Consider the following 15,593-nt stretch of genomic DNA (forward strand, 5'->3'; position numbering starts at 1 on the left):
TTTTTCTTAAACACTAAATTCAAGAAAAATGTGCTTACCCCATTGGCAGATTTGTTGCTTGTTTTATGAACAAAATCACTTAAATTTGATATTTTTGGTCTAAAAACTAGACTTATTTTCATGGGTCGTTTTCCTCGTCAAGAAAAAGAAATTTTTAGATATTTTTACTGAAAACAAGACAAAAATACTAAGAATTTTTTTCTTGAATATCATTTTTTGCAGTGTACATGATACACCGCAAAAAATGACTTTCTTACTTAGTATTTTTATCTTGTTTTTAGTACAAATATCTACAATTTCTTAAATCAACATGTATTTTCTTGATGAGCAAAATGACCTTAGAAAATAAGTCTAGTTTTTAGACAAAAAATATACAATTTAAGTGAATTTGTGCTTAAAACGAGCATATATCTGCCAATGGGGTGAGAAAAAAATCTTGAAATAAGATTACTTTTTTCTTAAACACTTAATTCAAGAAAAAGTTTCTCACCCCATTGGCAGATTTTTTGTTTTAAGCACAAATTCACTGTATATTTTTTGTCTAAAACTAGACTTATTTTCTTAGGTCATTTTGATTTAAGAAATTTTAGATATTTGTACTAAAAACAAAAAAAATATAAGAAAGTCATTTTTTGCAGTGCATAAAATTCATAAAATAAAAAAAAATGATATGAAATTAAAGAAAATTTTCATTTTCTATGAACTGCCAAAAGCCAAGTGCAAAAAAACAAATCAGAGTAATAAAAGCAATATACATGATCTAGTCGTATAATTAAGTCAAGATGGAGGGTTGAGGCCCTTTCGGGAAATCAGAGCCATATTTCTAGAAAACGTGCAAAAATATTTTCACCCCCTATACAGATTTAATCAAGCATACGATGGAAATTTGATATGAAGTTTACATGTGCTGAACTCTTTCCTGTGAGCAAGAACTGAATAAGCTGATGATGACAACATTCAACATCAAGACTACGACGGGAAATTTCCATGTAGTAAGCTTCACAGTTATGCAGGCTGCACTGCCAAAGACACTGATCTGATTTATTAAAAAACCACAAACACATAAGGAAGTGGAGGTCTGTTGTCATATTCTGTTATTAATCCTTATTATTAAGCCTGCTCATGTGCCCAATTCTTAAGCACCCAAGCCAAAATGTAACAACTTAAATGACAGGTGGGATAAACAAGAACACACACAAACTCATGTCTTAAATTCCTTCCTTGTCTATCTGTGTTTTGACAGGAGTGGGTTGGATATAAGGGTGTGGGGCTAGGAAGGGGGAGTCGGGTTCGTAAGTGGTGTGGGCCTCCTAGAGGCCCAGTTTCCCTTTGACATCCAACCTAGCAAAGGACCGTTCACATCTGGCTCTGCTTGCTCTGGGGTCTGCAAACCCACCCAGTGACTTTAAAAACAAATTCCAAGCATTTTTAATGCACGGATATTGCATTACTTGGCTTCCTACATTCCTGAATGACACAGGCTGAGATAAAGGTGCGGCATGAGAGACCGAAATGATTTATATGGTGCTCTGAAATGTCTTTGTCAATTACTATTTTACACGTGACTTGTAATGGATAGGATTAAGCAAAATCTTACGCTAAACAAAAGAAATGCTTCATATTTACAGAGTCATTAAATTAAAATTGTGCTGCTGTTTATGTAGCTCAGTGGCAAAACATTGTGGGTTCGATCCAAGGAACACAAATACTGATAAAATGTATACCTTGTTGCTTTGGATACACTGTTAAAAATTACAGTATTACTGGCAGCTGTTTGCCAGTAACTTACTGTAGATTTAAATTTATGTTATTTACTGACAAGAGTTTGTTCAAAATTAAATAAACATTAAACATTAAGAAGTCTTTATCTTTCCATAATAAAACTAAAATAACAGCATCATGCAAAGCACTCTGGGAACCAAAATCTGAAGGAAAAAACAGAAAAAGGTTCACTGTAAAAAAAAATGTGGTAGAAATTACAGTGTTACTTGCAGCTGTTTGCCAGTTACTTACTGTAGATTTTAATTTATGTTATTTACTGGCAAGAGTTTGTTCAAAGTTAAATAAATATTAAATAAAAAAAGTCTTTGTCTTTACAGAATAAAACTATACAATAACAGCCTAATGCAAAGCATTCTGGGAACCAGAAATCATCATCGACCTTTTTCTGTTTTTTGCTCCAGATTTTGTTTCCCAGAATGCTTTGCTTGATGCTGTTATTTTAGTTTTACTCTGTAAAGACTAAGACTTGTTAAAGTTTAATGTTTAATGTTGCCAGTAAATAACATAAATGTAAATCTACAGTAAGTTACTGGCAATCAGCTGCCAGTAATACGGTAATTTCTACTGATTTTATTACAGTGTTAATGAGGATTTCTGGTTCCCAGAATGCTTGGCATTTTATAGTTTTATTCTGTAAAGACAAAGATAATAAAAAGTAAATAACATAAATTTAAATCTACAGTAAGTTACTGGCATTCAGCTGCCAGTAATACTGTAATTTCTACCGATTTTTTTTACAGTGTTGATGAGGCTTTCTGGTTACCAGAATGCTTTGCATTTTATAGTTTTATTCTGTAAAGACAAACATAATAAAAAAGTAAATAACATAAATTCAAATCTACAGCAAGTTACCGGCAACCAGCTGTATAACTACAGCAATTTTGTACAGTGTAATGGATCTTCCAAATGCATAAATATAATGTAAATGTTATCTTATTAAATGCTGTGGTTTGTAAATGTGAAATATCAATTTATTCATTTTCTAATGGTTTAAAATAAGGGAGAGGCTCTTCTAATGTGTGTTTAGTAAGCACCAAACTAATACCACAATTCTATGTTGAAAATGGGTGCAACTGTATCCCCTTCCCCCGTAATACAGCTAACCACCCCCCTGCAAACCAAACAAAATCCTAAACTTTAGCTTAGGAAGACTGTATTGTGTTGTTCCCTTTGTCTCACAATGGGCCCCTAGTTTTTCCTGCTTTGGCTAAAATGGGTGGGGGCCCTACACTATTGTCTGCCACAGAACTGAAACTACAATCCTGGTTGTATTATGAGCAGAGGGCATTATGGGACGCCATGTAGAGTGATAGAAACGACTCATTCTTGATGATATACAAAACAAACAAACCAAGAGCTTACTTTAGTAAAATATTGATGTGTGTGCATTTTAGCAGTACTTTAATGCTTTATGCAAACATTTAAAATGGGCCTGCAAATATAAAAAACTGCCCAAAATCATGCAGAGATGCAGTTTTTTTGGAAATGCAATCATGTTAGAAGAACAGCACTTTAGATGCAAAAGTATAAAGGTCTGCAACTATATGCTCTCAATTCATTGTTACTACATTACAGATGTCTACTGAATGTGATCCCAGAGGTTTCTGCTTACACTGTTGTAGTGGTTTGTAGGACACACATTCTCATGCAAAAAGACTTGTTGCAGTTGCCTTTCACAGCTGGAGACAGGGAGGCTCTGTTTGTTAAGGGGTGTATTTGTCCGCGAGTCTAAAAGAGAGACAAAACGGGCCAAAAGCTTGTTGAAGCCACCCAGTCGCAATACATTTGCTTTTGTCTCAGTGATGTCTCTGACTGGGGAAATTCGAGCCTAGGAATTCGATGGCGCGTCTGTTGTGGCTTCTAATGTGTGGATAACCATAGATGAGCTTTTTGGAATGGGTGGGGGCGGATGCCATCTGAAATCACAGTGGTGTGATAGTTGGGGTTTCTGTGGAGATGGGGGCAGGGTGGTGGATGTTTGTTAAGATGAGGGGGTCTTTAGTAACAGTCAACAACCCCCCACCCCTTGTTGTTACATGCAAATATAGGCTGTTCATTAGTAGAGTAAGAGAGTTTTGGTAAGTTGCAGGAGGACTCGGCGATAGACTGACTGTCGGCCCCTACGGAGCCCAATGCCCCACCTCCGACAGTAAATAACTACACTATGGACTCCAGCTCCCATTGAGAGAGGGGTGAACATGGATATTAAAGGGATAGTTCACTTTAAAATGAAAATTACTCATCCTCATGTTGTTGTAAACCTGTATGAATTTCAATTTTTTCCAATGAACACAAAAGAAGATATTTTGAGAAATGATGGTAAACATACAGCAGATAGTGACCATTGACTTCCATAGTAGGAATAAAAAATATGATGGAATTTAATGGGTCCTCTTTGTGCTTACCATAATTTATCAAAATATTTTCTTCATCATTTATCACAACACTTCAAAAATATTTGTTCCTACTATGGGAGTCAATGGTTACTATCTGCTGTGTGTTTACCATCATTTCTCAAAATATCTTCTTTTATGTTCATCAGAAAAAAGAAATTAATGTTTAGAACAACATGAGGATGAGTAATTTTCATTTTAAAGTTAAAAACAATGATATACATCCATAAACTGTTGCACATTAAAGTCTAGCGAGTCAATTAAAGAAAGACATATGATACCAATCAAGACAAAATATCTAAACAAATTCCTTATATACATTTCCAGCTTATCAAAACACACTCTGAAGTCTCTCTACAGCAGGTAATCAACTCCATACACCCATACCACCTATTGTGACTCCACAGAACCCTGACCAAGATCTGAGAGGCTTACAAAACTAATTAAAATTCCTCACAAGAAGAACATCTGAGACCCCTGAAGCCCATCAGCACTGGGCACTTTCAAGAATACCATAAAGTACACGAATAAACCCACCAAGCTGAAGTTGATCTTCTTTCTGAGACTCCATAAATCTAATGGTGTTGGTACTTCAATCAACTAATGAGAATCTGGCTTTCTAAAAAACTGGAACCCTTCTCTGCCAGTGAATCAATTTCTTAAACATTTTACTTTGAAACAGTTACGAAATTGCTAAAGTTACCGAAATTCTATTAAAGCAAACACATACAAGCTCTCACACATACTTGAACAAAAAAGTTACCTTGAGATACAACTATACAATACTGAGGGGAAATTAATTTAAAGCAGCCCCCAGAGGTACAGATACAGATTTGAATCTAAAAACAACACCCTTTACACAATGATGCAACAGACTCTTAAATTCACCCACAAACTTTACAAGAATATTGAATAAAATAAAATAAAATGACCTAATAATCATAAAACTCACTTATAAGCAGATTTTTTTTAACCCCAACTGCCCCCCCCAAAAAAATCAAGTTTTAGATGCATCTTACCTGTTAGAGTTATTGTCCCAAGCATTTCAAAACCTTTGTGATGACTTCTCCAAAAATAAAAGAATTGTTTAAATAAAGTAGTTTAAACAGTGATGCTTTCTGAACTCCCACTTCCTCTGAAACTGTAAGTATCTGATTGGCTGCACTAGTTTCTCCTGTCCTCTCTCTCTCTCTCTTCTGAGCCTGTTTGGAGGGAAGTCCTCTCTTCTGAGTTTCTGAGTAAAAGTGAGCGGAGCGGGAGGGTAACACACATTTCAACAGACACTGACACATGTCCTATGTGAGACCACCCCACCCTATTGCAGCCCCCCGCACCCCACCCCACTGCCCCTCCTCAGCTTTTGTCAGCTGTTCACTGCCCCACTATACTGAATGAATTTCCCTCCTCTTTCCTCCTCCACTCTTCACTTCCTCCACCCACTACAAACTCCAACATTTCGTTTTACTTTTCACATACAAAGCGACAGATTTTGTCAATGCATAGTTGAAGGGTGTGCGTATGTGTGAATAGAGGGTTACACACACTATATCAAATAGATTTTTTATTATGTGATGTTTTGCAGAGCTCCATCTCTTCTTTCATTATCTCTTCTGTCTTTAGTCAACAGTTTCCATATGTCTTTAAGGTTGACTGGGGGTAAGACGAGGACATCTACAATGTTCTGGTATATACTATCCTTCTGCATCATCTCACTTACACTCTGTTAAAGTCTTGTTTTATCTCTCATCCGCATCATGTTCTGCCTTTAATCCATAAACCTAAAAATACATGCAGTCTTATGTAAAAGAAATGCATTTTATAGCGTTTAAAGATTATTTCCTTGCCTGGACACACACATTAAGTAAATACATGTACATTTCTAATTTGCTTCCTGGAACATCTAGCACTAATGAGCTTTTCACTTCAATGTGTGCTAATGGTTCATTCAGTGTAAACTGGTGTATGGCGTCGTCTAGTTCATTGAACTTTTTTTGAAGGAGGATGGTTGAATAATGCCAGTGAAATTCCTTAGAAAAGAGGGGTTTAATCAGATCTCACACCTTGCTATTGTTCCTATGGAATGTGTGAATTCCAGGTAGATTCTTCCTCTAAATGGGTGATAGCCACTTTAATCCAGTTTGGTCTGGAGCCACCAGGATATGCAGAAACAAATTAGATTGTTAAGATGGTATTTTTCTCTTAAGCTAATTAAACTGATGGCTCTCATGGGCACATTCTTATTCAGTTACATAAACACCTACTCGAATTCTTTATTTATATTTGTCCACACTTGAGAATAAGACTTATCAAACTGTGGAAATGCACAATTTTAACTTATGTTGTGACTAAAAGCATCCAAAATAAACGGGTATATTTTAGCATCTTCAGAATAGCCTAGAATTTGCAAAATTGTACTCTTGGTATTTTGCCACTCAGCTTTTTGAGGTTTCACCCTAAGACAGTGGTTCTGGTTCTCAAACTTTTTCAGCATGCGGCCCCCTTAATGTACGGTACATTCCTTCGTGCCCCTCCCAAAGAAAATGTACAGTTCTAAAACTTAAAATTTGAATTAAACAAAACATATTAAATTATACAAAGTAGTGCTGTTGGTTAGTAGCCTTATTTTTATTAGGTTTAATTAGATATAATTCATGATAAATTAATGTATTTTATAAAATGTCATAAAACTGGGGCCCCCTGGCACCATCTCACGGCCCCCAGTTTGAGAACCACTGCCCTAAGATACTTTTTAAAACAGCACTGAAGGAATTTCCATTTATTATGGGCTATTACTGACTGCCTTTTTATTATTTGGTCATCCATTTTGGAAATATTGTGATATTTTTTCAAACATTTTTAAATATTTCAGTTTTCTAAAGAAATAAATTAACCGAAATAAAGCACAGTTATATTTTTGTCTACGAAAGTAATTTTAAACACTGAAGCATACACCTTCAGATTACAAAATTACAAGATCATGAGAAATTTTTCAGGTGGGTAACTATCTGTGCTACCGTACTATCAAATACGGTACCCACAATGTAAAAATTCCTGGTTGCACATAACTTTTTAAAGGGACAGTTCACCCAAGGTTGAAAATTCTGTCGTCGTTTGCTCACTCTCATGTTGTTGCAAACCTGTGTAGATGTCTTTGTTCTGGTGAACACGAGGGAAGATGTTTTGGGGAATGTTTGTAACCAAGCCGATCGTGAGCCCCATTCACTTCTATAGTACACTGCAAAAAATGATGTGTTAATTTTTTACACATTGTGTGTGTCATGCCATTTAAGGCGTTATATCATGTTAAAATAAATGAAAGGGACAACACAAGTTGTGTTAAAAACAGTGATGGGAGTAACGCGTTACAATTAATTCTGTTACTGTAATTCCACAACTTTTAGCGGTAATAAACATGTAACAACGTTTTTTTTTAAAAACAAATAACGCAGTTACAATTAGTGAAATTTAAATGAGTTGGTTACTCACGTTACTCTATTTTGTGATAAATGAACATTAAATGTGTCGTCCCTATACTAACACACCTTCTTTGTTATTATTCATTGTGCCACCCCCCATGGTCCTGCAACGTTAGATCAGAAATGTCTTGTCTGCAAGTGTTCATTTATCACAAAATAGAGTAACGTAAGTAACCAACTTATTTAAATTTCACTAATTGTAACTGTGTTACTTGATTAAAAAAAAACTTAATTACATGTTTATTACCGCTAAAAGAAGTGGAATTACAGTAACAAAATTAACTGTAACGAGTTACTCCCATCACTGTTTTTAACACAACTTGTGTTGTCCCTTTCATTTATTTTAACATGAAATAACGCATTAAATGGCATGACACACACAATGTGTAAATTATTTTTTGCAGTGTGGGAAAAAGAAAACTATAGTGAATGGGGCTCATGAATGGTTTGGTTACAAACCACAATTCTTTACAAATATCTTCCTTCGTGTTCATCAGAACAAATAAATTTTTACAGGTTTGTAACAACAAAAGAGTGAGTAAATGATGGCAGAATTTTCATTTTTGGGTGAACTATCCCTTTAAAGGTGCAGTGTGTAATTTTTAGAAGGACCTCTTGACAGAAATGCTAAATAATATACAAAACTATATTATCAGGGGTGTATAAAGACCTTTCATAATGAACCGTTATGTTTTTATTACCTTAGAATGAGAAGTTTTTATCTACATACACCGGGGGTCCCCTTACATGGAAGTCGCCATTTTGTGCCGGCATTTTTCTACAGAAGCCCTTAACGGACAATTTTTTGTATTAAGTTGTCTCCGACGATGACATGTTTGTCCGGTGGCGGCTACCGTAGCTTCTCTATGTGTTTCAAAAGCAAGGGGTGAGCGGTGGACTAAGCCGTTGGTTGCAATTCGCAACCTCACCACTAGATGCCGCTAAAATGTACACATTGCACCTTTAAGTTTCAATTTGAAAATACAATTAACTTTAACATAATTGACTACTGAGAAGTTATAACTTCAGCTAATTCAACTTTATTTTTATAATGTATAGCAACTCCAAGAAGGCTGAAATGAGTAAACTTTCAAATTTAAGTGCAACAAGGATTTTTTACAGTGTAGTATAGTAAATAACACAACTTTACCATGCACAAATTGTATTAAAATTATATTATTGAGTGTATTGGAATGTGGCCAAAACCTGAACCCAACTTTAAGTGTTTGGGTGCAATACTAGAGGCAACAAGTAGTGCCTAGTTCCTCTTGAATAGCTAATGAATAGCTGTCCTCAGACTTTATTGTGATCTATAGGAGCCTATGGCAGACAGTGTCATGGGGCCCAGATCACAGGAATCTGACACATGGGAAAGGCTTTTTGTGCTCAGTGACTCTATAGGAGTGGAATTCAATATGCACAGACTCCCTCACACTAAAGAAAGTTTTACAATGTGACTCACACTCATTTTACAGTAACAAACATTCCTGAAAAGAGGATGATTGTTTTGAACATTTCCTGTACCATGTATCTCTCACAATTGAGTCATGTTTGAGTAGTACTGGGAAGACACATTTAACATGAATGACTTCGTTTCAAGATGTGATAAGAAATGAGAAACCGTTTTGCTGGCATGGAACAACCAACAAAAGGCAGTGACATTCTAGGCAAGCGTGGTAAAACCGACACCCAAAAAGGCATCCATGTTATCTCTTACATCAGGGAAACGTGAGCGGTAAGCTGGGGTTTGTTTTGGCTGGGAACGAGAGGAGGTGGGCTTCCCACTGGCCTAGGGGCTTGCAAGGGATGCTGTGACGTCATTGCAGACCCCGACTCACACGTACACACATACTTTTAAATACACACGCCCTCATCTGAGCACGCATTCTTCGAGCCAGGAAGATGATGTCAAAATAATGGGAGGAAAGGGAAATGAGAGGTACATGAGCAGATCCGACTGTCTAGATTTCCAGCATTATCCAAACTGTAATATTTCCATTATGTACTTTTCAAATGCTTTTACTTACAAATTTCTTTAGAAACTAATACTCTAATCCATTTTTTATTTTCATGGCTTATGCCTTTATTTCAAACTTTACTTTTCTTGCCGTTTCCTTCGCTTTCTATGGATAAAGGAAGCTGAGGAATGCTATGCAGGAAGCATGCTCATTTTTGGGTCATTGCTTCCTGTTCCCTTTGTGTTTCCTTCACTGTTAGATCATTCCTTGTTCCTGAGTCTATTACGCATTTTCAGAATGGACATTGTGATATTATTAGCTATAGTACATAACTACTTAATGAGCTGTTACAACCGTCATCTCAGTACTAAGAGTTACATCATCATTTACATCTTGGCTACACTCTGGTCGAAACATACAGTAAGTTTACATGCACTTTAAACATTAGATTTCAGTTGGACTAAGACAATAATTTGACTTTCACATGTAAAGTGTTAACCTGTACCATTTCAGATTCTGCTTATCTATAACAGGGGCGGAACCAGACATTGTAGACTTTGGGGGCTTAGCCCAAATCTGGGGGTTTCAAAGCATGGTCCCCTGCTAATATTTTTTCTCTATTTATGGCAGCTGATTACTATTTTTTTAATCCAATCTTATCCTTTTTTTTTTTGGATAAGAGAAGTTAAAGTGTCATTGTCAAAAAATTTTATGTTACAGTTTCAAAATGACAATACAGAGAACACAGCAAGGTTCTCTGTATTGTCATTTTGAAACTGTAACATAACAAATTTTGACAATGAAACTTTAACTTCTCTTATTCAAAAATAGGCTAAATTTGCTGTAGGCTAATCCAGTAACTATAAAGCTACATAAGAAAGAATAACAATTTTGACTTCACTGACAGAACAATTTCTCACCTGCTTATGAAAGCGTTCTCTCTCTCTCCCTATTTGCACTGACAATTATCACACATAAGGATATTTTAATGTAAGAGATTGAGAATTCACATTTTATAACTGTCTATCAATGTATTTCTGAGGTGAAATCATTGCGAAATTAAGAAATGCATATGGACAAAACATAAGTTGCCTAAGTAACTATTCTCACCTTCTTACTTCTGACGTCTTAAAACAATAAATCGTATATCCATCTATAAAAAAGGGAAATGTACAATGAGCAAGGTTTTTTCAAAGTTTTGTGATTAAATATACTTTAAATATAACGTTACCAATGACAGTGTCCAGCAGAGCAGGCAGATCAGAGCGCTAACATTCGCCATTAGCCATGCAGATAATAAATAAGTTGACCTATTTAACAGTATTTACATCACATAACTATAAATATACACTTACAGTAATAACGAAAGCACTGTAATAATAAAGAGACTTTGAAAATGCGTTTACTGTGGGGGGATTCAGCATATTAATTTGCCTTCAACTCGCATCTCTCATTTGTTTTCACTGGAGTGGGGGACTGGAGAGTTTAAAGATGAATGCCGCCACCTAGCGTACTGGATGAATTCATTTTACAGATCTGAAAAGATTCAGGGCTTTTGACAAAACATTCGGGGCTTGAGCCCCAGAAGCCACCCCCTCGCTCCGCCCATGATCTAGAAGATAATGAGGATAATGGGTAATAGTGTGTCTCCAACATTTTTTGTGGGAAAGGGACAATAGATAAAACAATCTGAAGGGCTACTTTTTAATATAGGCTGCGTCTGAAAACTCTAAATTGCTGCCTTCTGAGGCAGCTTTCCAAGGCAGGAAGGCATCAAGGCATGTCCAAATTCAATCCCTCCTCCGCCTCATCTTCTCACTCTTTACTGGTATCTATTCCAGTTGAAGTGGGGGCAGTACTCAGGGTTCGGGTTAAAATTCCAAGCTCAGAGCCCTCCACCCAGACAGCATGTTGAATGTGCGTTATTATCATTTACTGAAAAAATGATCAAAATATGGGGACATTTCCCAAGATCTTTTTAAGATGTCAAATAAATCTTTGGTGTCCCCAGAGTGCATATGTGAAGTTTTAGCTCAAAATACCCAACAGATAATTTATTATAGCATGTTAACGCTTTGTAGGTGTGAGTAAAAATGTGCCGTTTTGAGGTGTTTTCCTTTAAATGCAAATGAGCTGATCACTGTGGTTGGATAGTGCAGATTTAGGGGTGTTATTATCCCCTTCTGACATCACGGGGGAGTCAAATTTCAATGAGCTATTTTTTCACATGCTTGCAGAGAATGGTTTACCAAAACTAAGTTACTGGATTGATATTTTTCACATTTTCTAGGTTGATAAAAGCACTGGGGACCCAATTATAGCACGTAAACATGGAAAAAGTCAGATTTTTGTGATATGTCCACTTTAAAAAGGTCCTAATATGTACCATTAGCTACAGATGTGTATACATTTGGTACAAATATGTACCTCTGAGGTGCAAAGCTTTACTTTTTGAAAGGGTACCGCCCCAGTGACAGCTGAGGTACATATTATGACCATTTTTTTGTTTATGTTAATGTAAACGTGAAACAAAAGTAAAAAAAACTACAACACCCTTTTTTTATTATTAAACAAATCCTTTCTGTTTTGCTTTAATGTACTTTTCATTTCTTTGTTCGTTGATAATATTCTATATTGCCACAAATGTAATGAATTCAACCTAATCAAACACATATTTACACTTTCCTCGTTGCTTTCTCTGCACGTTTCCCAAATTCCAATCGCACGTCATCTCAGCTTACCTCATTTCTGTGTGTATATCTGAAGAACAGCACACTAAGTACAGAACCACACTCTTAGTATGAAATGTATAAAGTCTCTCAAGAAATCAAATCCATGTGTATTATCCAGAAAACAAGACAATCACAATCTACAAGGAATCTGAGTTGAAATACTAGCTCAGATTTTGCTTTACATTTTACATTTAGGCAATGGTCTGATGAAGAGCATGCATGCTCGAAACGTCACCTCTGCCATGCAATAGTTTTTAATAATAAACATTTTTCATACTTTTGGAGCTTTGGTGTTGCCGACTTTGCATTTTTATACTATTACATTTACTCAAGCACACTGAGGAAGGCGCAAAGCCGAAACGCGTCTGTGCAAATAAATATACGTTTTATATGCAAAGTGCGGCCCTTTTCTTTACCTTTACTATTACATTTAGGCAATGCCAAATGCCAAAGATTCAAATCCCAAATAGTAAAAAAAAACACCAGACGATCACCCATCATGACAATGAAGCTCTCTGTGGTTCACAGAAAAGATTAAACGCACTAAACAAACAGCAAAAAGAAAATGTACAGTAAAGATACACACTTATGTCGGTAAGACAGAATTCCTTAGATAAACAGATAATCACAAACAGCCTGTTAAAACAGGTTTGATGTGAGCACAAACCCATATGTTATCAAAGTAAAAACCGAAGCACAACTCACACACACTTAGTGGGGGAGGACTGTGTATGAGATAATGGTTGAGCTCACTTTCTGGACTCTCTCAAGTCGCTCACTCCTAACCCCCTGGCAGCCAAGCTAATGTGTATGAGCCATATTCTTCTGGAGACTATTGTATATACTGTATGTATTTGATGCATGCCTGGTGCATAATTGACGCAAGTCAATTATTAAATAAAGCGTCTGTCATTTTTCTGCGAATGTAAGCACAAGTATAGCGGTACTTGAGTTAAATCAGGTGCATGCATAAGTCTGTAGCTGTGTATCCGTGACCATTTTAAAAAAGCCAGACGTTGGAAGGAAGTGGTAACAATGTTTATTTCTTTATTATTGAGGGCGCTACGTTCTCTTTTGTTAGTTTTGGCGACATCGAGACATTTTTGGCACAGTGGACACCAATCATTTCCCTCTTATTTGTCTCTGTGTTTGTATGCACAGGTTGCGCTATACTTGTGAAGGCCAAATATTTGAGAATGTCCTTACAAATAACATAATAAGTGAAACATGTAAAAAAACAACGTTTTAGGTGGTCCTCGCTAGTAAATAAACTCACAATCAGACCTTATAGAGACACTCTACTTTTTTTGAAAATATGCTAATTTTCAAGCACCACTAGAGTTAAACATTTGATTTTTACCATTTTGGAATCCATTCAGCTGATCTCCGGGTCTGGCTCTAGCACTTTTAGCATAGCTTAGCACAATGTATTGAATCTAATTAGACCATTAGCATTGCGCAAAAAAATAAACAAAGAGTTTCGATATTTTTCCTATTTACAACTTGACTCTTCTGTAGTTACTTTCAATAGCAGGGAATTATTTTCGGGCAGTGCGTAATATCACTACGCCTGCTGCAGCCATGTTACATCAGCAAAGTCCTTGTTTATTACGCCAGAATGAGAGTATAGTTCCTATCCATATCGGCCTAGAAAATCGCAACTTTAAATTTTCCGGCGGTCTTAGTACACAACGTAACTAAGAGTCAAGTTTAAATATCGAAACTCTTTGGTTGTTTTTTAGCGTGATGCTGGTGGTCTGGTCGGATTCAATGGATTGTGCTGGGCTATGCTAAAAGTGTTAGCGCCAGACCCGGAGATCAGCTGAATGGATTCCAAAACGGTAAAAATCTAATGTTTAACTCTACGAGAGCTGGAAAATTTTTATATTTTTAAAAAAAGTGGAGTGTACCTTTAAAAGCAAATACTACATGAAGGAATTGTTGCTTTTAATTTGTGTGTGTCTGTTGTGTTAGATTTGGCCTTGATATTGCACAAATTATTTGACAATACAGCCTCATTCTTGCTCTTTGTATCTTAAATGAACTTTTAGGGATCTTATTTGCTACACAATTTAACAACATATATAAATGACACAGAAACAATTGTAAGATTGTAGCAGTTCTGCACAGATTTTGGGAATAACATAGTATTATTTCATCTCATTCATTGTTTTCTTTGATTTGTGATAAATGACTCCGTATGAGCATAACAAAGTAAGGTAGGGTATTAAATCTCCACAGCTCTTCTGAGGTCACCAGGCATATCTAGACATGCAATGAGGTCAGCTTATTAAAAACATGCACAAGTCTCCTTAAGAGGCCGACTAGGTCATGGCTTGCTAAATATTATTGGGAGGAAACATCTAGGTGGTCTTTCAGGGATAAAAGCATAGAAAGAACACAAATAAACAATGTGAGTAAACACAGTATCATGGATTATTGCTTAGAGCTACAGGAAGGAATAGGGGGTCTAGGTTGGTGTCCAGTAAGTGTAGCCTCTATGTAGGTGTTCTGGACTCTAGGTTAGGTGAGGATTATGGGAAGGTTTAGCAGGGCACACAGTAGAAGAGATACAAATCAAATCTTAAGCCTCACACACACAGAGACCCCTAACACTGGGTGGTCAAATCAGACACACACACAAGCACATGAGGACATACAAGATATCACACATACCTTCAGCTGGGGGGTTATCCTCTGTGTGACCATTATATTCTGATTGATCGTCTGTCTTTCCGTTAAGACTGGAGATAGAGATCTGTCCGTTCTTTTGAAGAGGCTAAAGAAGAGAAAAAAAGAGTTTATTTTCTACCAACAGTTAATTCTTTGGCAACTAATGTTGTGTCAATACAAGATGCAATACATCTGTGCAACATCAAACTTGTGCCAAACATCTGCATTCAATTGGCTTTTACATTTAATAATCCATATATTCATTCTGTTTTGTAATCAGCAGTCATGATGACAAGTCCTTAAGGTATTTCTGTTACACTCGTCATAGTTGGATGAAAAGTTTATTAGGGAACCGCAACATTACATGGTTCAAATTAAATTCTAACAATAACAATCTGCACCGCATGAGCTGCGTTGATGCACAACAATACCCTGATAATATCAAACTTGAAAAGAATCTCACAGTTTTAAAAAATCAAATTTACACAACATTTTCTTGCTTTATTTCAGTTTTGGGTCAAAATGCAAACAGACATGAACACATACAGCACAAGTGCACATTGAATGCTGGTGCATGAA

The 15,593-nt window shown here is 36.2% G+C and overlaps 1 protein-coding gene across 2 annotated transcripts in view; it reads right to left on the bottom strand.

Annotated features, from left to right (window-relative positions):
• Positions 1-15,593, bottom strand: part of akap12b (A kinase (PRKA) anchor protein 12b) — a 65,881-nt gene that overhangs the window by 8,374 nt on the left and 41,914 nt on the right. The window contains exon 2 of one of the 2 annotated variants that reach the window (XM_055185691.2): positions 15,018-15,120. In XM_055185691.2, coding sequence (XP_055041666.2) covers positions 15,018-15,120 — 103 coding nt within the window. Of the gene's footprint in view, positions 1-5,194; positions 5,428-15,017; positions 15,121-15,593 lie in introns of those variants that run through there. The other variant, XM_055185692.2, reaches the window with a different exon arrangement.

Source organism: Misgurnus anguillicaudatus, chromosome 18 (genome assembly GCF_027580225.2).
Source record: "Misgurnus anguillicaudatus chromosome 18, ASM2758022v2, whole genome shotgun sequence".
Classification (NCBI taxonomy): domain Eukaryota; kingdom Metazoa; phylum Chordata; class Actinopteri; order Cypriniformes; family Cobitidae; genus Misgurnus; species Misgurnus anguillicaudatus.